The 23432-nt window shown below is 41.3% G+C and overlaps 1 protein-coding gene across 5 annotated transcripts in view; it reads right to left on the bottom strand.

Moving 5' to 3' along the window:
- The window catches only part of TAOK3 (TAO kinase 3), a 94683-nt gene that overhangs the window by 11499 nt on the left and 59752 nt on the right, over positions 1-23432 (bottom strand). For 4 of the 5 annotated variants that reach the window (XM_069795278.1, XM_069795277.1, XM_069795279.1 and 1 more), the window contains 3 exons: positions 18413-18580; positions 15273-15479; positions 5193-5327 (listed from right to left, as the gene is read on the bottom strand). In XM_069795278.1, the coding sequence (XP_069651379.1) occupies positions 5193-5327; positions 15273-15479; positions 18413-18580 (510 nt within the window). The remainder of the gene's footprint in view (positions 1-5192; positions 5328-15272; positions 15480-18412; positions 18581-23432) is intronic. The other variant, XM_069795281.1, reaches the window with a different exon arrangement.

Here is a 23432-nt window from a genome sequence, read left to right as displayed (position 1 = left end):
ATGGATGAAATTGGAAGAAATTAATACTAGTTACTGAATATGACCAGTCAGTACCAGAGAAGTTCTTCAGACTAAGCATGTCAACACATGAATGAATAAAGGATTATGGTTTTAAAGATTAAGCCCCTAATGAATGAACAGTTTGAGCAACCATTTTAAAAAGAAAATTTGGGGAAGTTCCAGTAGTCACCTTTCTGGTGTTCTTAGACAAAGGCACTTGGAACTTTATGAAGTACTTCACAAACATAATGCCATAGATTATTATGGGGAAAAAAGATAACTGAATTGCTTATTGCAAAATTTGTTCTCCACATAACCAGAAAATGTCAGGATTCTTTAAAGCAGAAAACGGCAGTTTCCTGAAGCTCTATCTGCAGCATGCAATAATCAAGCAGATCATCAGGAGAACCAAAAAAACTGTCTAAAACAGAACAGCTTTTATTAAGGTATGACATTTTCTCAGTTTCTTATCTCTCTGTATCTTTGGCACACACAGAACTGAGAGATGTCTTTTCCAACCTACTCCCACAGGCAGTTCACTTGCCATAAAAATCCAAACTTTCCCTCTTTCACCCCTCCAAGATTTTTGCTTTATGTAAGGAAGTTGGACTCAACTTCTCCTCCAAACCAGCAGCTCGAGTTCCTTTTTCCACATTGTTTAACCAAGACATTGAATGCTCTCCTAAAGGACGGTTATTCTCACCTCACAATAACCAAAGAAAATACTGAGCTCCTCTTTGCTGGACAAAGCAGGGTACTGAGCAAGACACTGCTGGCAGCCTCTCACAGCAAGAAAAGAACTTTTGAGATAAGAAAGAACAAGTTCAGTATTTTTAGAGCAAAGATCTATAAAGGCAGCAGCCAGATGAGTCTGTTAAGAGAAACTCAACCATCTGGAATAAAATGTCATTGCTTCAGCAGAAGAGGGTGCAAGGGAACAGCCATCATGTAAATGTACCTGGTTTTGGAGTCAGACTGCCCTGGTGTCCTTTTAATGGCCACATCCAGAGAAGCCTGCTCACACATAGCTAGGTATTTCGCTTTGCAGACCCTGGATGAGATCACATCATTCTTTCGCTGGCATTTGGATTTCAAAGACAACACCAAGGCCTCCGATAAGAATCCACACTGTCTGATCTTTCTATGAAATTTTAACTATTAGATCATTTCATCTGAAAACTGTAAAAGCAGCTATCAAGGAAATGCATGAGGTGGTGGGGAGTTAAGAGGTCAAGCATGAAAGACATCCAGAAATGCAGATCGATGCACCTCTGCACATATTTAAAAAACAGCTTTCACTTGAAAATGCTGATAGGTGTAGTCTTATCAACATGCAGAAGCTCTACCATTCTTTTTAAACAGCAGCTTTCTGAGCTTCAAGGCTTAGATTTCTAGTTGTAACTTTTAATTTATGGATCACTGATAGTCTGCAAAATAATATGGAGATGTAGTAGGTACCTGATCTCCATTTCAGATAGTAACTTCCACTGCAACAGCAGAAATATGCAGTGTATTTTCCACCACTGTTCCAAAGTGATGGTTACTGTTGCCACAAGAGTGTCATGGAAAAAAAAAAAAGGGAGGGTTGGGGGAGGTTGGTCTCCACAATGACCAAAGAGAAAGGTGGTCCAGGAAAGAGTGACTATTAAAATTGCTGCTTGAATTATGACCAAAGGTAAGCTCCTTCAGCTTTCTGAACGAAATCTGCTCCTTTTTTTTTTTTTTTTTTTTTTTTAACCTTAGTATCAAAGCATCACTGAAAGACTAGAAAGGTATATTCACAGCCTGTTTGTTTGTGGACAGCCCATTTCACTATTTTATCTGGAAGTTTGTCCAATTTCCTTCTTATTCATGTGATGCTTTTGCAGAGCAACTGGGCAGGGCCATTAAAATGATGCTTAAAATCACTGGGACATCTGGAGCGTAGAGCTGTCTAATGTAGTTCTCCTGTCACCCCTGCACTCGCTGAAGCTACCTGAGCTTGTTTTTAGAAAGAGATCCAACTTCCAAGTTAGGAGCATCCTTTTAGAAATGCCCGTCTTCCCTCCATCTGCAATATCCTGATCTAAGGGTGAATAACAAGGACTTGAGGGCCCAAGACCCTGGACTCCACCAGCAGGAACAGCTGTGAAGCAACAGCCCCCGGCACCCAGACTCGGTGCTTTTCCTCTATAATGCTGCCCTGCTCTCGTGTTGGGGGGTAGTGTTCAGAAAATCCCACAAGCAGAAGTTTTTACACCCAAATATCATCCCATATTATTGAATTTGGGGTCAGAACTCCCATTTTCTGATTCTCTGCAATACAGGCCACCTGATGCTCTCAACTGCATAATCTTTCTGCGCCCAGGAAGCGGTACCCAGCTGCTGAGAAACCAACTGATGGTCAGCAGCAACGATGTAGGGAACCAAAGTATGCTGGTTTTTTTAGTTTTTAATACTGTGGGATCAATTTCTGGTTTCACACTATGAATTCCAGACATGTTTAGGTCATTCTCAGCATATCAGCTACATGGCTGACCTTGCCCTCCCCACAGATATTTAAGCAGGAAGTCAAGGGGGCAGGCGTGAGAGTCTTCCTTTGGCCAGAAGAGCAGCAGCATTCAGCACTATTACCCACTGACATCATCCAGCCACTGAGCAGTGATCGAATGCACAGTGATAAAATAAAGTGTGCTGACAGCCACACCAGCACTTCAAACCCAAGCACGTATGCTGGCATTCTTCATGTTCTGTGCAATAGGTTTCAGCTTAGCCTTCCCCCCCCCCCCCCCCCCCCCTAGATTTCCATTTTGGAACATGAAGAGGTGGGAATGAAAGATTATTAAAGGGAAAGCCCATCACAAGGTTAACTGAAATTAAATGAAATATTTCTGTCGTAAACACAGGGAAACTTCTTCCCCACCACATAACCTCAGAACCTAAGGACACAGTAACACCTCCTGTAGCACCAAGGAGGTGCTTTGGGAACTTCCCTCTATACTGGGAAGGGGATATGTGTGCATATGATGGGGACAACAAAGCTTTTGCATGACACATACTTCCATGTGCTTTTCCAAAGGCCTGCTGGCTAACATAGTGAGCTAATGGGTGGGACTTCCCTCTCCCCCAAAAGATACTGTGCTGTGCATGTACTGCTTACCTTACATGTGCACCCTAAGCCCTCCCAGCATGAGCCCAGACACACTCCACACCAGAGCATGTTCCACAGAAAGCCAAAAAAAAAAAAAAAAAAAAAGTTCTCCAAAAAAGCCTACCATCTTCTCCACCCAGTATTAATTTTATCTTTATCATCATTTGGTCACTGAAGCAGAAAGATTTAGCAAATCCAAGTGACTAAGGAATTAAGGCAGACAGAGTCCCAGCCCCACAGGAGGCTGCCATGGGATTTAGGAGCGACCTTGGGACATTAGCTGTCTTCCCCAGAGCTTAGAGGTCTGGGAAGATCTCACAGTCCATACCTTCATACCAATATCTTTCATCAGCTCCCAAGGGGGCCTTGCCCCCTTCAAGCCACCCAAGTAGCCCAAGGATGACCTATTCAAGGAAGATAGGAGTTATGGACTCTGCTGCTGAAGGCAGGACAAGAAGGTGCAGCAGCTTTCCACAGGGAGTAAAAGAATATTAATATATTCAACACACATACCTATTTATCAATCAAATTGTATATAAGTTTGGAGTATACTTGAGTCATTCATCATTTCTTCCTTCCAGCCAACCTAACTGGATCCTACTTTTATTTGCTCAGTGCAGGCAATAGCGTTGGCACTATACTGGGTGCATGCACACACACATACACATACAAAAGAGAAAAAAAAAAAATCACAAGCCAGAGGGTATCCAGGAGACCAGAGATCCTGCCTGTGTCAGGTGTGCTGCATGAAGTCCTCTAATGCACACATTTCTAGGTCACTCTTTAAATTTGGGGGGGGGGGGGGGGGCGGGCAGGGGACACTGGCCTGGGGAGCACTCAGGCTATGGCTACCCAGAAGTACACCTGCAAAAGATGGAACTCAGATGCTCCCCTCAAATGTCAGCCCATGAAGCCTCTGGCCAGAAGTCTGAATGCCACAGCATCATTTTGGATTTTAACAGCAGCAGCAGCAACCACCACACAGAAAAATTTTGGCTACTGGCACTGCTGCTGCTTTTTCCCTCCACTCACAACCTTTAGCTGTGGTCACACACACACACACACACTCTGTCTAATGCATCTAGAAATGGGAAACAATTCAGGGGATCAAGAAATGGTGGTATAGAAGGAAAAATCCCACCGTTCAGGCAGGGTAAAACAAGAAGGGGAGGGCTCACTGGTGTAATTTCGGGGTTGGTCTAGGATGATGTCATAGCACTGAGCAAGTGCCATGGCCAACAGTGGGTACTTTCTAATGCTCCCTGTCCATCTGACCTCTAATACCATCGGGCTGAAATATTTAAGATTACATTTATTCTAGCTTTAAAAGGCCATTTTTCACTCCTTTCCATCAAAAAGGTTGCTACTGACTGCAGCCTGTGCAGATGCAAGGTGGGGGAGGCGGCACGACAACTAACTCTTCCAGCACACACCCCTTTCCCTACTACAAAGGCATCCACAGCAATCACATTTGCAATAGTACAAATCTTGATGGATTCATCCCATCCCCCTCCTCTTTGTAAGCCCACAGCCCGCTGTAAGCCCTCTCCGTTATCGCAACCCAGCAATCCTTCCTAGGGATCAAGCTGAAAAATGCAGTCACGGTACAGTTGCTTGAAATAAATGAATGAATGAAAAAAAAAAAACCAACCAGCCAGCAGCTCAGCCGGGAAGCAGCAATCTTATTGTTTCAAAACCCATCTGCATCTCCATAGCATTTAAGCATATTTCACACGAGCACATAAACACACTTTATGCACATGCAAATAAACATATTAATAAAAGAGATAGGTGGAAGGGGGGGGGGGTGGAATCTGAGATGATATTAACTTCACCCAGGAAAGTGGCTTATCTCACATATACTGGAAATAGACATAGAAATTAAACATATTCTGCATTTTACATCTCACACACACAGAGCTAAAATATCTTTCGGTGCAATATCTAGTTGCTATGCCAACAACAACAACAACAGAAAAATTAGGAGAGGAAAAAAAAAAATCCCTGACCCCTTTGCAGAGGGAGAGGGAATGAGAGGAGGTGGGGTGGGGTGGCTGCTTACCAAAGATGCTGATTTGATTGTGGCAAAGCGCTCTCGGTTCCGGTAGTGGAGGGCCTGATTCTGCACTGACTGGGTAGGCCGCACCTCAGGCCTGCGATCCCTGTGGCCCACCTCATCCCTTATAAATACATGATCCTGCAGAAATGGATAAAAACAAGGAGAAAGTCCGGCTGTGCTCTTCCCGCGGCGGCTGCCTCTCTCTCACCCCTCTGTCTGCACAAGCGCCGCTGTTTGAGAGGCATAGTTCAGCTCTCTGCTAGCCCCGGCAGCTCCCACAGTACAAAATGAATAAGCAACACATTGCAGGCTTGGGTTCGGCGTGTCAGCTGATCGCTAGCAGGATGCCTTCTGAATCCCTGGCTGGTTTTTTTTTTTTTTTTAAACCTCCAGTATTACATATGTGCAAAAAAAAAAGGACTCAAAAGCATAAAGCGATGCAGAGCAATCGGACTCCTCAGAAAGGTCGGGTTCAAGCACTGCAACCGAGCAATCCCATTAAAAACGTGATTTCCATGTCTAGCAAAGATGATGCTTTTCCCTTTTAACACAAGAGCAACATTTTGCCTCATTCCCTTTGCCGGTTCGTCCTCAACAGGGTTTCTTTGTCTCTTGTTTGCTATCTGCTGTGGAGGACAAGCATCCTGGCTAAAACCATGGCAGGCTGGAGAGGACCAGGAAAGCCTCCGTGACCGCTCAGGGATCCTGCTTTCCAGTCATGATCCTGCACAGTTCTAGCACTTTCTCTCCACAGCCCACAAAGGATTTTTTTTTTTTTCCCCCCTTTTAAAGCAACAGCTCACAGGTTTTAGCACGAATGGTTCCCGGTACAACCTCCCTCTTGCTCGCTGGCCAGGCTTCGCGAGGAGCGACTGTGCATCTGCAAAACGGCGCACGCAAATTTTCCAACAGAACAATGCTCTCGTCACACGTATAGAAGAGAGACCCTAATCAGAAAGGCCGGTGAAAAACACCACCACAATCTTGCTAACTGAAATGGTGACTGCCAAAACTCAGTGCACCCATAGGCTATGCCTTCAGGACGGAGCAGCCTTTGGACACCAGGGATGGTAGCCAGCGTTGGCACATCTGCCACGCTGCCATCTACCACAGTTTCATGACTCAAACTCCCCCTCTGAAAAAACTCTAAGGAAAACTGAGATTCTTCCTGAATTACATCAGCTGTCAAGGCTGCAAAATAAAGGCTGCAAATGTGAGCAAAGGCCTATACCAAAAGGCAAACATAAGACTCCAACCCTTGCAGAGAACGGCTGGCTCCATCAGAGTGACTCGCTGCCTCCATGCACCCGGTGTTTGCAGGCAAGCATAGGCAGCTTTGCCACCCTGCCATGCCAGAGCAGACACCAGTAAGGTCAGAAAGCCCCATGGTGAGAAACCAGCCGATATGGAGTAGCATTTCCGTTACGACGTTGCTGTCGTACCAACGCTCCTTTCCCACTCTGCAGACACTTGTTTCCCTCTCTGCTGTCCTCAATTTCTAGCTGCTTTTAGTCTGGATCCACGCACATTCAGCCATTTTCAATATGATTCTGTAAATGATTTCAAGCAAAAGCCAAACAGGTACAGAAATGCTGATATAAAGAGCTGGACAACATGTTGATTTAAAGTGCCTTAAACCCAATACCTTTTCTCATATTCTTCATCTTGAGCGTTTACGCTCCATGCTCACCTTTCACTTGCCTTTGCATGGAGAGACAACAACGTCCAAGACCATCGCAGAGCCAAGTCTGTACCACCTCCTCCATACCCACCCAAGGGAGACAGACCAAGCTAAAACAGTTAAAAAGAACAGTCCTCCACAGAAGTAGTAGGGCTACAGAGTATAATAGAAAATTGCAGTTTCATTTTATATTGGCCGCCCTTATACTGGACCTTTTGTTGCACTGTCTTAAGAGGGGAAGGCAGAATTACAGAAGGGCAATTACTGGCAATTGGGATGATCTTAGATTTTCGACTTGTGCATGCTCATACAACAGGCAGGGCTCTCAGACTTACACGCCTTCCTGAGAAAGGTACATCTTAGGCTTTACAATAGTCATACCAAAAAAAATCCTCATTAAAGTTTAACAGTATCACTCAGTGTAATTGGACTCATGGCTTCACTGGAAGAATACCAATCCCAAGCTTTATACAGCTTTGCAGCACTCTTGCCCATCAAGTAGGTATAAGGAGGACCCTGAAATACAATCAGGGATACCCCAATAACCCAAAGCAGATGGGCTGGCTACTAACCTTAGTAGAAATACCAAACTAAAAAGTGATGTGTTTTGGAGCTTTCCGGCACAACAGCCCCCTAGCCAGGCAAGGGGTAGTGCTAGAAAGCAATGCTGAAGTTGGCCTCTCGCTCTCCAACAAGCAGCTCTGCAGAGATAAACCTGAATCTTTTCGGGCTAGTGCAAACACAGCCTCATGTAAATGCACTGGTACGAAGCAAGCTGCAGCAAGGGGAAGGGAGTCAGCAACTGCAAAAGGGAACTCCTTTGTTATAGGCTGAAACTGGAGCACCTCATAAAAAAATAAAGCTGAATAAAAAAGTCCTGTGGTAAAGATCTATACAAGACTTACTCATCTGAAGCATGGAAGACTGAAGAGAAATGATAGTACACAGGAGCTACTATTCCTCTGCTGTAGCTATGAAATTAAGGTGCAGACAGGACAAATATTACCCATGGTCATACACAAAGCCTGCAGCAGCACATGTAAACATACAAGGTTCCTAACGTCTGCTAGCAATATCCCAATCCCTGGACCTTCGTCCCTCTCTCCATTACACTGGTATGCCAGGGTTAACGTGAAATGCTAAAACCAGAGAAGCAGCAAATCACTGAAAAAAAGACTTTTAAAGTGGGCATTCAGATTTTTCAGAATGCTCCAAAACACCACCTAAAATGACAAGTTGAAATTGTATTTATTTCTTACATAGGAGAAATTAATCTGTAGGTTACTTTGTTACCCAAGAGATGGATTCTTAAGAGGGCAGAATGTCATCCCAGTCTTGTTTTATGGGACTTCTAGTAACTTCAGTGCACACAAGAAGCTCACAGCAGAATCTAACTGCCCTTCTGGAATGCAAATTAACTGCATTCTCCATTTCAAATTGAGCTGGGCAAGGAATGGGAAAATTCCTTTGCAACTGAGCAAAAGGTCCAATTTTAAAGTGGACAAAAACCTTAGTGGTTGTCCTTGGCATCCCTTAATCTGGAATCTGAGGCTTCTGCATCAGACAGGAAACCACTATTAACTCTCAAATAAGCCCATGCAACCTTAACAGGCAAAACATTTTTCAGAAAAACTGTCACACTACCAGAAATAAAATCACCTGACGTGAAGAGTTACCAAATCTAGCAAGTTACACTACCACAGAGACCTGCCGGATAAACCTAAGAAAAGCCATATTTCCACCAGCCTTCCTCAGACAATGTGACTGATGGCTTCTACAACAGACATCTACCTACAAACCCAGAAAATAGATTTCTGCTCTTCTAATTTTATTTTCTTCTCCAATAAGCTTGCTAAGAGACACTGCAATCATCTCTCCTTTCAGATGTTGGCACAAATCAAGAGATTTTGTTTCAAACTTTTAGCTCCAGGTTTGTGGGAAACAAAGATACAAAACTGTCATCTCAGCTCAAGTTACTCAGTAAGTAAAATCTGATCAAAAGTACCCCAGAAACTCACCAAGTTTGTGTCAGGGTATCTCTCGGCCCTAAATCTGCAGTTCAAACATTGGTTTGTTTTTAAAGTAATGTATCTTCATGTGTATTTCACTTTCCAACTGTTTTCTGTGTTTATTGCAATATTTGCTTTATGAATACAACTTCAGGCATGCTCAGATAACAACTCACCTTAAACCACTACAATCCTTCTATTTAGGGTCAATAATCTAGAATCTTCAACCTCCTACTACAGAAATAATTTGTTCGTCTGACTGTATTATCTGCTACATAAACAGTTTTCAAGTTGATCACAACAAACGGGGGTATTTGGCTGGGTGTTGGCTTTGAAATTGCTGATCATATTTGTCAGGACAAAAATTCTCAAACATTTCTACAGTATTATCCAATCAGAGAGCTGGTAGAGCTTCCAGTTACTTAGCAGATGGTAAAGAGCAAGTCTCGCAAAAACAATGAAAAACCCAAAAGGCAGGACTCCTACATATATTATGGATTAATAAGTAACCTAAAAAAACCCACCCAAACAAACAAACAAAAATTGTTCTTGTAGAAATTAATCTCTGGATAAATAGAAATACAGAGAAGCAGTCAGAATATTTGTTCAGATACAAATTGATTCAAGTGGGTTCCAGCTGGATATCTAAAGAGCTACCACTGGTGTATTGTCTGAGCATCCTACAATGCACATGGGTTTCTGCTCAAACCAGTGAGTTTTGCCCAAGGTCACCCTACAGAGTAAAAACTTGAGCTCTCTAGAGTCCCATGCCAGTTCTATCACATGCTGTCTTTTCATCCTCCTCACTGAAAAAAGGGCTTTACCAGCCACTGCCTCCAACACCAGCGCAACATTTCAGGAATATCTGCTTAACACTGTTGCCACGCATTTTTAAGAGCAACATTAACAGCATGTTGCTAACAGTATCTTCATTTTACGTTCAAGATATTCCAACTAGACTCCTTCCTCATAACACTTAATAATTACACTGATCAGATAATTTTTTGTTTTGTTTTTGTAGAGGAAGACGTAGCTTGTTCCAAGAAACGCTAGGGAAAAAACCCACGCACACATTGCTGCAACAAAACTTCCTAGGTGAATAAAACACTTGCTCAGAAGACAACTGGAACAAGCAAGGTATAGAAGCAAACAGAAAACAACTCAGTAGGTAGACAGGACTTTTCCTACAGGAAAAAAAAAAAAAAAAAATCAATGAGAATTTCACCTCAGATTTTAATCACAGCAAAACCAGGCAGACGGATCTATAAATTGCATTTGATATTTACATTTTTTCATGTAACGTTGTTATATGTTTGAAGCAACCCTTGCACTGACAAAGAATCAAACACAAGAATTAACAAAATACAGAGAAAGCAGTCCCATTGTCTTCAGCAGCTGACTTGGAAACTAACATACAGCCCAACTGCAAACTCTGATCACACTGGACTCGCCTGAAGCTGAAACATCTAAACTTTCACCTCAGAAGGAGCATTCACTTGCACATAGCATTTTTTTGTTATGCGCACCAAATAAAAACCTTCACAAACACTGTTTACACAAGAGGATTCACTAACTGGAAAGGACTGCCAGTCTCCTAGACAAATAGGAAAGGCAATTTCTGAGCCATAGTAAGGACTTTAATGGAATTGCAGCAAATCCCTTCCTTCTAAGAATTTAAAGAGCAAGGAAGCAGTGTGCCATCGTTCATTTTAATACATTGCACTAAATGCCTCGATAATCTACAGAGAGGCTTAACTATCAAGAGTCTTTCAGGAAAAGGCTTCATGTCACCAACCTGCTTGACATGACTCCAGAGGGTACACGAGGGGTCATCACTGCTGGCACATACAAGCCAAAACTCAGTAAGTCATTCCCTAAATATCCTTTAAGTCTCATAAAAACATCTTTTCCAAGTATGAATCATAAATCTTGACATGTAGGGAAAACACCCTCAGCTTTGCCTCAGCTGTAACTCATGCAGAACTGCCATGCCAGAGCACTCTCCATCCACAGAATTCAACATGAACCCTGCATATTAATCACGGCAGCGATAGGTGACACGTAAAGGTTAATTTAATGGATTTGGAAAGTCACTCAAGTTGCAACAGTTATTACAGAAGTATGTTTTTATTACAGACGCTGGGCAAGAATTTGTGATGATCAACTATGAACATCCTCTTTTCATCCTTTTGTTATAAACTAGATTTTAATCAGAGGATTTCTCTGACATTTTTATTGCCCAAGTTTCATCTTTGTAAGTACTGATGATTTTTAAGGTTGAAGTAAGTAACAGCAACAACTCTGTATTGCAGTTGAACAAAACAGAACTGTACTGGCTTTTTGTTTAGATTAAAAGATAACAACCTTTTCTACTATTATAAAGTTTTATGGAAATAAAATAATACCATGTGGGATCATTCTAAATCCTACCACTTGGCATATTCATTTTGGACAACAAGATAATATTTCTGGGAAGCCACCTGTACACACACTGACATATACCAGCAGTTGAACAAAGCAGATGACAAACTACCTACGATGCATCAACTGATGCCTGTATTCTTAGGGAGACAAAATCTTCATCCTCATTTTAAGATGAATTAACTGATACCTATCTGCTTTTAAGATCCAGGTTATGTGTCTTTGAAGCACAGTGTATTTGGAACTTAACTCCCTGCCCCTTTTGTCTTCTTTTTTTGTGTGCGCTCAGATACAATTGGATTTGCATCAGAGCTGCAATTTACTCTTCAGTTCTCAACCTGCGCAGCTGAACACCTGAATCAGTTCCCAACAGGAGATGGGCACGAGAATGTGTATCCATAGGCAAGATGATCCTTGGATGGAGAAGCACAGTTATGTTAACTGTCTTCAAAAGAGACATTAGAAAGCTAGAACTCCTACACTGACCATATTGTGACTTTTGTGGAGGAGGTCACCAATCTGAAACCCGGAAAGGGGCAAGGAAAAGTTCTAGCAGGACAGCTCATCCAAGCTGCACATCTGAATTTCCTGTAACGAATTTGGTGGCGATTAAGGCATCCTTCCGAGAAAGCAGTCTTTGATCCTGAAGATGGACTGAGATCCCAGGAAGGGAGGATGCAGGCTTCCTGCCTGAGTAGCAGACATTATTGCAATTTTTTTTTCCTCTCAGGAGTTTAGGACACAGCTATAAACTAAGTTACATAACAAGCTACACATTCAATTATGGCTTTTTATTATTTTCTTCCTGTCCAGTGATTTCTCTTCCAATCTACAAGTTCTACTCTGCTCATAGGTGGGAGTCACCTTTGTTCTAAGCACAAGTTCAGAAACATGGAGCTCTACTGCTGCCCCAAAGCTTTTGTATTGTGGAAGGGGTGAGTCTGTGCCTGCTTTTCATGGAGGATTTATCACAGCTGCTACTCTCCATCAGGCAAAACCCAAGCATTTTGGCTATCAAGATCTAGTATAGGCAGTGAAAATTAACCAGATCAGAAGCAGGTCATTTCACTTACCCTATGACCACAAAACATTTTTGGATGTTACAGCCAACTAGCAGCTGTTTAAAACAAACAAACAAAACGTTATTTACAAATGCTTTTACTGTATCAGCCTCTTTCTTATGCTTTGTCTCTGTCTCAGACTAACTGGTCACAGTATAGATGCTAGGAGTGCTTGATAGGGATACTTGAAGCTTCTCCCAGCCTAGCGCTGCACAGGTGATATTGTGAGAGCCTGAGGTCTGCTCCTGATTTACACCAAGTAAATGCCACTCCAAACTGGCTCTTCACACCAACCAGCAGCCTGAAGCACTGAAGGCTGGGAACGACATTTCACACATGACCACAGACTCTTTCATCCTACACTTTACAATTGCATGTGACATTCTGGGGCTGTGGTCCAAAGAAATCAAAAGGCCTCTGACACTTAGAGCTTTGAGCCTTAGAAAATATCAACAGTCTAGGCAATTTTGCCATCTTGGTCATTCTACACAGTGTGGTACATCCGGAGATTGTTAATTAACACATTTGCGGAATACCATAATTTTACACAACACTTTGATTTGACCCATGTCAAAACAATCTCGTATGTGACCCTATGCCCACATAATGGAGACAGCTGGCTAATTATATTCATCAGTATTTTCTTTTTAGCCTTTAAAGGCTGATTAAACGCAAAACAAAAGCTTAAACTTGAACTCCAGGTTCTTTCCATTTTGTCTGTGATTAGGCTCCAGAGTGCTACCAAACTCAGCACTCCCTACTTCTCACCTGCTAGAACAAAACCAAGTTGTGTGGTTGAGCTTCATCACAGTTTACAGAAACACAGTTAAAGCAAGCACAGAGACAAATTGAAGTCTTTTCAGAATAAGGAACTTTACCTTGAAAATAGGGTGGGATGTATGTGTATATAAACCCTCTGAAGTCTACTGTTCCAATTTTAGTCTTTTTACATGTATTAATATATATGTAATATACACATGAAGGAGTTTTCCATTTAAAATTGCATTCCCCAAAGTAACAGAGAATTAAAAAAAATCATGTACTAAATTAAAACAATATATTTGTAGACTGGAACACATCTTGCTACACATAGTCTAAATTTGCCTTATGCATACATACAGTGGAAGGTAACATTTGCCAATTGAGAAGGTACCTACTCCACTGCAAGAATCAGTAATCACAGCCAGTTGTTAACTATTTTGTAGAGACCATCAGTGCAGACCTGGGTTTTGTGCTTCCAAAATTACCCTAAAACACCTGTGTTAAGTGATCTACAGGTGATTTCTTTCACAATACTTCAGTTACAAGTATGCAAGAGACCCTGTTTTTTCAAACCAGGTAACAAAAACTTTCATGGGGTGTCATGTTTATGCATTCTAGCCAACTGAATGTCTTAATCTCAAGAAAAAAAACAGCTATACAGAAGTTTAAGAGGACTGAATTCATAGCATCAGAAATCTTCCTGTATTTGTACTTCAGGTGTCATACAATCACTGTAAACCAAAATATTATTCTTAAAACAAGCAGGAACTCCACTTCTTTCACAATCGCAATTTATGTCTGGTAGGAGTGGCTCACATTTTGTTTTCATCAACTGTAATGACATTGATCAGTCAGCAATATTGTAACATATGACTACTGTGTAAATCTGTCCCTCAAACTTCTATTTTAATGCATATATAAATAGGACTACTTAACAATGTGAAATTAAAGTTAATACACATTTCTGAAGCGTACACGAAATGAGAAAGAGCTCCAACTGTAACCACCCAAAACATATAATCAGTTGCACCGTTCTTCATTCACGATGGTTCCTTGGGCTGGCATTTTGTACCTAAAACTGTTTTTTCAGAAAGGTGAAGATAAAATCTTCTCAAAGGTGCTACTGCGAATGTATTTCAGAAGGATGTAAACCCCTGAAACCTATGCAACTTATCTGCCAGTATCTTTAAATATGTAAGGCAATCTTTAGCTGAAGACAAAATTTCTTGAGAGCTCCCTTTTATAAGCGCTTCAATATGCAATTACACACACACACACAGTATTTCAGGAGGAAAAATTGCTTACAAATATTTAGTTAGTTGAAACCAGGCTTTACTGTAACCTTACAAATGAGAAATTCATACTTCTCATGCTGCCGTAATGTTTTAGCTCCTCTGGCAAAAAGCATACATACACTTTGAAGCTCTTTGCGAACGCACTCACACAACCAACCTACATTTTACTGCCCACTAGCAAATGACACTGCTAAGGCCAAGCCAAAACTATTTTAGTCAAACAATCTTAGATTAGATGCTGACTTACAGCTAGACAACTTTAGCTTGATATCTAGCATTAAGAAAACAAAAGGCAACAGATCACAACATGCAGCAAAAGAGCAGAAAAGCATTGAGTGGAACTTGACTCAAAACATACCTCGTGGGAAGGGTCCAAAGTTCTGCACACTTCCACTTCTCATGAGGGAAATCAAAGTGCAAGCAGATTTTAATCATACACTGTGACTGGTAAATGGTTAGCTTAGCTGCTATGACCACTTGTCACCATACTACATAATACAGAACAATCATTCACAAGGAAACAAGGACGGATGTTACAAGCAGAGATGAAGAAGTGCACATGCAGGGCTGGGTAAGGAGGCATGCACTAAATCTGTGCCAACCCTGCCTAGACACTGACAGCACTACCTTCCATTAGCGGCCTCTTTTTATTTTCAGAGGTTATTTAAATGCAGTTTAGCTTTTAAAGAAAAAAACACAGAACTTGATTCTGGCAAGCCCGGCACCAGCTCCTGCTCTCAGCAGATAGCTCAGCACAAGACCACAGCACGCTGATGGTTGGGCCCTACGCAGGTGAGCCAACGTGAGCAATAGCAGGGACTGCAGGAAACTATGGAGAGCACCAGAGAACATACCTTCTTATGAACAACGGAGGAAGTGGAATTAATTGTGCTCTCGTCACTATGCATCATGACCAGTTCAGGGCTGCTCTCATCCAGGACCTCCTGCATGCTGCTCACACTGCTGCTCTGACTGCCTGTGCTCACAGACATACTTGGGATGGAATGGTTGCTGCCCAGACTGTCCATCTTCCTACTCAGGTTTGATCCATGCTCACTGTCCTATAAAACAAGGGGCATCAGTTACAAATACTGCAGGAGATCACCTGCCCAGCATGTGCCTGCAGTGCCCAAAGTTTGTTTTAAAGGCAGCTCTGCAGAGTTAAAGGTTCTTTGCTCGTTATTTTAGCAACTACGTTTCTCAAGGTTGCTTGGGTTATGAAATACTCCATATGGGGAGTCAGCTTTTGCTTTTTCCCCTTACTACATCAGGCTTCAAGTCAGTTTTTTCTACATATCAGTAAGCCTGGGCATGGCTCTTGGCTTGAATAGGAGACATCCAGGAATACTGGATGGCTGGCGGAGAAGTCTCATAATTAAAAGGAGTGATCTAAGTTTGTATTAAAACAGTGTTCCAAGTCAGGATATGCTACAACACACTTTGTGAATCAGAAAAGATGTAAGACAATGAACCCATTTGTTTATTATTTGATAAGTATCACATGGTGCTTAACAGGTGTAGAGGTTTTAACCTCCATGTCCCAAGCAGTCAGGAATTACATTTTGTCAAGCTAAAAAGCCCTTTAATCTTGTGCTTTTGGCCAAGATAAATTCTTCATTCACCTTTAAAGCAGCTGATTCAGAAGAGCCTGCATTACTACAGTGATTAAAACTGCTGTAATGTAGCCATACGTAAATAAATATTCCTCGTATAGGACATATTTTTGATTCTACAGACTAATATTAGAAGTTAGCAGCCTTTTTTCTTGTTGCATACTCATATGAGCACAGTAATCCCAAAGTATGTGCTTAATCTGGACTGATTTAAGAGAATTTATGGAATTCTTTGTAATTAACTAGTGGCACTGAAGAGGCTTGCAAGGAGTTCACAGAGAGGACTGAGAACTCTGAATGTCCTTCAGTTCCTGGTCCAAAATAGCCTTGATTCACCAAAATGAATGGCTTGCTACTGCACCCAGTTTGTCCTGGCCTCCAAAGTGATTTTGGGGAGAATTACATTACAAATCAATTAACAGGGTACTCATTTTGTTGGAAACTGACAGAAAGATAAAGTTGACAGACTCAACAGATTTGTATTTGATTGTGTGATTATTTTTTTAAGCAATCAGCAGATCATTCAGAGCCTGCGTGAGAGCACTTAAAATCCAAAATACAAAATAATACTCTTTTAGAGAGAACGTATGCACATGAGAATGAAAATATTTCCAGGATGCTTATAAAAAGTTGCAAAAGAAATAACATAACGAACCATCTGAGATGAGGATATGGCTATGCAATTAATTAATGTATATGCACAAAGGGCAGAGATGAGATTGCATATGCAACCTTAACATCAACTTCCTGACTTGAATACTTTCCAAATGACCTTAACTTCCTTGCAAGAGCTCCGATGAAAGCATTAGTAATATTTTGAGTGTTAAAGATTTGTAATGCTCCTTTTCCACCTTAGAAAGTCTAAGGTAGAAAAAGGAACTGTCTTGTGGCATTAACAGCTGAGCAGCTTCTGTTAACCAGTTAAGTAGTAACTGAAGCACGTGCTAGGTTTTCTTTTCACTGCCAAGTTAGTGATACACACGAGCAATACAACCTCCTTTCATGGTACACAAGCTCAGTGGTAAAACACAGTGCAGAGCATGCTGTGCACATGCAGAGTGTGAGCTTCATTAGAGTGTTAATTCCTGGAGATGCAATATCTTTTTTCCCTCCTCTCTTTTGAGGAGTGGGGACAGGAGGAACAGAAGAAGATACATCCTGGAGTCAACTACTACCACATGTATCCCACTTAGCTGTTCAGCTCCGATCTGCTGAACAGCCAAGTGGGGAACCCATTCCCTTGCGCTTTCCTACCCTGTCACCCTTCTAACAGCTTTTCACACATGGGTAGAAAAAGCTTGAAGGTTTCAGTGCAAAAGTCTGACAATCACCCCACCCCCCAACTAAGCTTGAAGTTTAGAAGTTGGCTAGCTAGAGGTTAGCACTTCGTAGCTTTAATCACAGTGGTTGCTGTTCTTGCTCCTTTTGTGCATCTCCTTCAAAGTGAAGGACAGTGCTAAGTGCCAGTCCCCTCCTTCTGTATGCTCTCCTACCTGACACCCAGGCTCGCCCATTTCTTAAACCAGAGCTCTGGTTTAGCTTTAAAGGAACATTTGACATACACAAACCTCAAAACCAAGCCCCTGACTATACGCTGAGCTTGGGCATCTCACTGCGTATTATCTAGCTATACTGCAGGAAGAAGGAATACAAACATCAATTTGTCTGTCAATTTTTTTCATTGAGAACCAGTCATGGATTTTATTTACCCAATGTGTCTGCACTAAATGACATTAATTTCCACCTAAGCTCATCAATTGAAAAATGACTGGTTTCCTTCTCTAAGCCACAGTTAGTGTCAATTATCATAAACTGATTAAGTGGGTTGTTTATTACAAGATTTAAACTGAAGCTGAATTTTACGTCTTTAACTTTTTTTTCTTCTTCAACATTAAAGAACTTTTAAAAATAAGTCTTACTAATTTGGTGATTTGCTTTTCAGCTCATGGTAGGCCAATTACTTTACAGTAAAGTTATGGCAATTGAAAAAAATATTAACATTAATCAAGTGGTCTTGACTGTACTTATGAGAAAGAAAAGCTTGGACTGTCAATAGACCCTCCTTCACACAGGCTGTGAGATGCTTTCTTCTCACAGAGAATCTCCCTCCAAACAAGTTTCTCCCTAAAGCTTTCAGAAGAAAGGCCACCATTTGAAATAAATCCAAAGTTTTAAAGCTGCCAATAAATGCACATCTAACACTGAGTAAGGCCTATTATCGCTCATTACCCTATCCTGTCTTTCTGCTGATCCAGATGATATTCCAATAACATGGATTGCATCCTCACCTAGGCTGTGCTTGTTCTGCTCCCCTAATGGCAGGAACACCTCACTTGCCCTAAAATTATAACAGTGCAAATGGGGTAACAAAATAAAAGTACCTCCTCCTCTTCTTGAGACTCGGTCAGTGGGCCATTCCGTGTCTCTTGGAAAAGGATTTTCTTCATTTTCCGGTACTGAAGGTTATCCAGTTCACGTACTGCATCTTTAGTCCTTTGTATGAGGTCTATTAGTACCCTTGGTGGTCGGTCTCGGCGAACAAAATCATGCTAAATTAAAGGAAATAAAACAGATGGTTTCAGACATGACACTAGTATGTTTGATGTAAAAACAGGGACAAAGTGACTTTTTTTGAGACACCTGAAAAGACAGTTCATGTTCAGTAATTGGTCTGTTCATATTCAGTAATTAGTAATACCCATTATGAAAGACTCCAAACACACTGAGCACTGAAATACACCGACTGGGCTCACCACGACATCAAATAACCAAACTGATCATGCTACGCACTATGAGCTTTGAGGCATAAGGTGCAAAACGTTTTGTTCAGAAGTCAAAAGATCTGCTTAAGCACAGAACTCAATCAAATGTAGAGTACAGAGAAGTGAGGCAAAATCACTTTGCTGCTTGAAACTAATGTGCCTGTGTACGCATGTGCACAGGCACATCAGCAGCAGGAGAAGCTGGGGAGTGGATGGAGAGGCATGAGGTTTGGCTGACCCCTTGCAAGGTCTCTTTGGCCCCGACTCCCTTATTCACTTTTCTGTCTGAAGTGAAACAGTTTGGACCAGGGTCAGGTGTTCTGAGCTCTCCAAGCAACACAGCTGATTTGTCCCTTCCTGAGCTCATTCACTTGAAGCATACCAGGTACAAGACGGTGCCACTTCAAACCTTACAAAAGCATAGGACTTTACAATGAACAAAATGCATAAAGGACAAAGAAGAATCAATCCTGATTATGCAAGACTACCTGCCTAAGCTTATCCTGCATCTATCTGTTTTGATTCATACATAAAACCAATAAGAAGACTGCAAGGTTTGTTTGTTTTTTTTATACTTGAAACATTTGTAGCTAAAGTAAAATCACATTCTTACCAACTCCTGCTAAGGAGGTACTAGAAGTGCAGGTTTTAAGTGCAGGCTTCACAATAAATTCTTCAATGGAATTGAAGTATATGATTAAAAGCTCTTCTCTGACTTCATAGATACATTCTCCTGAACTGTACAGCTACCAGTAGAGTATGAAAGCCTTGCAGCTTTCCCATTAACCTTTGACTAAAGTAGACAGCCTGAGTATACACTAGCCAATATTCTATATGGTATCACTACAGCTGGGTATGTTGCTTAGTATGTGCCATGGGAGATGGTCAGAAGGCACAGACATCTTCTACATGCTTCTGGAAACTTTAACAGTGAAAGAGAGAAATGGCCAACATAGTTGTTCTCTACCCTGTATTGCAAATGCCACGATGGCCTTTTGTTAGAGACCCTCAACAGCTGAACCCTACCTGCAAAGAAATTCTCAGGAGGGTCACGTCTGCCCACTTGGCTTCACAGATCTTTCCACACCTGGTGAACTCAGGGTCCCATAGGACAGGGAAAAGCACCTCTACCCTAGACATGTTGCCATTCCTCAAGTTCAAGAACTAATACATCCAACTGCAGCTGGAGTAACTGATACATGAAACCCAGTCCTCCTTAAAACAGGAGTCTTACATACAAAAAAGCTGAAAGGATAAGCTGATCTTCTTTTAACGCTTTGTAAATAACACGGACAGTATCATGCCACAGGCTTATTTCTTGTTTTGAATTGAATTCAAACTGTTGTAAAACTCAAATGCACTAATGGGGGCGGCTAGTCATCTCACTATCAATTTTTTGCTAGTAGTGATGATATTTACTTTTGAATTATAGCTAAAAGTTCTAAACATCATTTCACACAAAAGCAAAATGAATAATTTCTGCTCCTCAACACAGATAACCACCATTTATTTCTCTATGAACAGCAACAATCTGCAGCTTATCTATGATTAGAAAAAAGGTAATAATTTTTATCTCATTGTAGATAATTTTTAGAAAGCAGTAATGCATTTGGAACAACAGTCCTGAACTTAAATCCATCCTACATGTCCAGTGTCTGCTTGTTTATGCATATTCTTTAGCAGTGCAAATACTCATTTCACTGGAAAGACTATGTCCTTCATATTCAAGCACTACTCAAATACCAGAATGCAGCCACATGGAAACCATAGGGCAGATGCACAGAAGTGAAAACCAAAAGGGTCTTGCATAGCAAGAATACAATTCTGACTGTTACTTGCATTATCTAATTGTCAAAACTGCACATAAGAGATGTAGGCAACCCTCTGCTAGGTACCGTGCAACTCTAAGAAATGAAGGCTGAAAGGACTTAATTGGTCTACTTTCTCCAAATTGCAAGCAAAAAAAACCCCAAGCAAACAACAAAACCAAAACGGACTCAAAGGGGGGAAAAGGTTAGTCTAAAGGCATGTACCAAGTTGGCTGGAAGAGCGACTAATGGAACGCAAGTCTCCTGGGAACGTCATGCAAGCTGAGAAAAACAGGGAAAAAAGTGTTTAAAACAAATTGTATAATTGCTTTTCACTTTAAAAGTGAAAAAATATTAGTGAGAGAGTTTTGGAAGTTTGGGGGGGTTATTTTTTATTTTTTATTTCAACTGCATTTTAATATCACTACAGTCATTTGACTATTTTCATCTGGGATAGTGAAGGGAAACCGAATTCATTCTCAAATACCCCATTTAAAATTCAGTTCTCTAGGAAAATGTGGCCACAAAAAATTTGCTCTACCCCTGTTTACCACAGACAAGTGAAAAACCCTCAAAAGACAAAAAAGTCTTCAATCTTACAGTCTAACAAGCTTTAGGGAGAGCTACTGCAGGAGGGAACATCTAGGGTACTGTTCTGAAAGTCTAAACCAAATAAAAAGACTGCATATACATGATTTAAGAATAAGATCTCAGATCCGATTGTTTGCACAGACTCCAACCTAAGGTACTCATGAAATCATATCCTTCAATGAACTTACACTATTCCTAGAGAGCAGAAAGGCTGCCAATCCACATGAATGAATCATTCTGAAACCCACAACATAAACCTATTAGCTGGTCAAAGGATTGTCAGGGTGCTGCAAGCAGAACCAGAGAACAAAACGCTGGTTATGTGCCACAGCACAAATGTATCACAGGAAAAAAAATATACCAGGCACTGAAGGGAGAGTACAAACAAGCTCGTTCATCAGCCTTTACCTGGAGAGTGAAGGCATGAGAGTTAAATATTCTATATGGTCCAGGCTTAAAGCAAGGACAGAAGCGAACGCAAAGCTAGCTGTTCGGTAAAGAGCGCAGGGTTTCGATTTCTTTCTTCAAGAACCAAGAGGCTCAGAAACATCCATGAAAATGCATTTTACTGAGCTGAAAGAGTAACAAGAGAAGCCATAAAACAAAGGCTGAATGGTAGCCTTAGAACAAAAATCAGCATGAAAAGGCTGTCAGGTAGACACAGAGCAGCAATCTAACCTACTGTAGAAATTAAGCAAAACGCTCAATGGAGCTAGCAATTCCTCTGCTCAAATATTTAAGGAAAAACTGAATCCTGTTTACCTGGTGTGGAACAGCAGCATGCAATGCAATTCTCACCAGCAGCTATGTACGGCAACCAGAGGAATAGCAGGGCCACTAATCAATTTTAAAGAAAGGAAATACTTAAAAGAAAAAAAAAAAAGCATGATGGAAAAGGGGCTGGACAGGATTTCACACATCCCTACCTTCTAATGGAAGGCTGCTCCTGAATTTCCCAAACACAAAGCCCTTGGAGCTATAAGCAGTTCCTATACCTCTCAGGTAAACTGAGACTTAAACTGGAACTGATTTATGATTCACTGACAAAACTTTGGCAAACTTTGGACACATCACTCCCAGCACAGGTCCCCCTCCTACATGCTCTTGGAAATTATGAACCTGTACAAGGCACCTTCCAAAATGGTACAGTTATTTCCAAAACAAGTTCTAATTAATTAGGTTCAGTATAGAAACTATTAAGGGGATATAAACAACTTTTGGGTTTGGTGGTTTAATTGGGGAAGAAGTTAACCTAGGCCTATCCTGTTAGTGCTACTTTTAACAGTGAAGTATGATGCATGAATATAGAAAAGAAGCAAACACATTACAAGACGTTAATGAAACAAGAGCAATTGCTCAAAACCCATCTAGGACAGAGATGATTGGAAAATGGAGATCAGAAACACAGATAGAAAATACAACACTGCATGACTAGAGAGAGAAGTTGAAAAAAATGTGATGTCTGGAAATCCACTACTAAAAAAAAAACCAACAACAGATGCAGAGTATGTTTGGTAAGTAATAATATGAGGCGGGATCTACAGTTGGCACTAATCATAGAATGGGTTGGGATGGAAGGGACCTCAAAGATCGTCTAGTTCCAACCCCCCTGCCATGGGCTGGGACACCTTCCACCAGACCAGGTTGCTCAAAGCCCCATCCAACCCGGCCTTGAACACTGCCAGGGATGGGGCATCCACAACCTTTCTGGACAACCTGTTCCAGTGCCTCACCACCCTCACAGGGAAGAACTTCTTCCTTACATCTAAGTCTGCCTTCTTTCAGTTTAAAGCCATTATCCCTTGTCCTATCAATACATTTGTCAGGACTTCTGCACCAGACAGCAGTCAACAGAACACAGCATCAAAACCTCCTGTTGTAACACCACAGAGCAGAGCAGAGCCTGCCTTTCCCAGCTCCCACACAACCACACCTGGAATAACATTTCACGATATGTATATTAGTGCCATAAATGCCTGTCCAGCCAGAGGAACACTAGACAAAAAAAAAAAACAAACCAAAAAGTGGATCAGAAAGGCCCAAATGAATGATTTACATGAATAGAGCAAAAACAAGAGCTGAACTGAGATCAGGCAGAAAGATCATTAAAAGATACATATTCAAAAGGTATGAACAGATAAAGAATTAATCATGTTCACATTAGCATTACTAGAAGAAAAAGGTCAAGATAACCTTCCTGAACTTCTTCAGTGTCTGCCAAAAAACCAGGCAAGACAGGA

The sequence above is a fragment of the Haliaeetus albicilla genome, chromosome 10, assembly GCF_947461875.1.
Source record: "Haliaeetus albicilla chromosome 10, bHalAlb1.1, whole genome shotgun sequence".
Lineage (NCBI taxonomy): Eukaryota > Metazoa > Chordata > Aves > Accipitriformes > Accipitridae > Haliaeetus > Haliaeetus albicilla.
The sequence above is the reverse complement of the archived record's forward strand: the minus strand, read 5'-3'. Positions and strand labels throughout refer to the sequence as shown.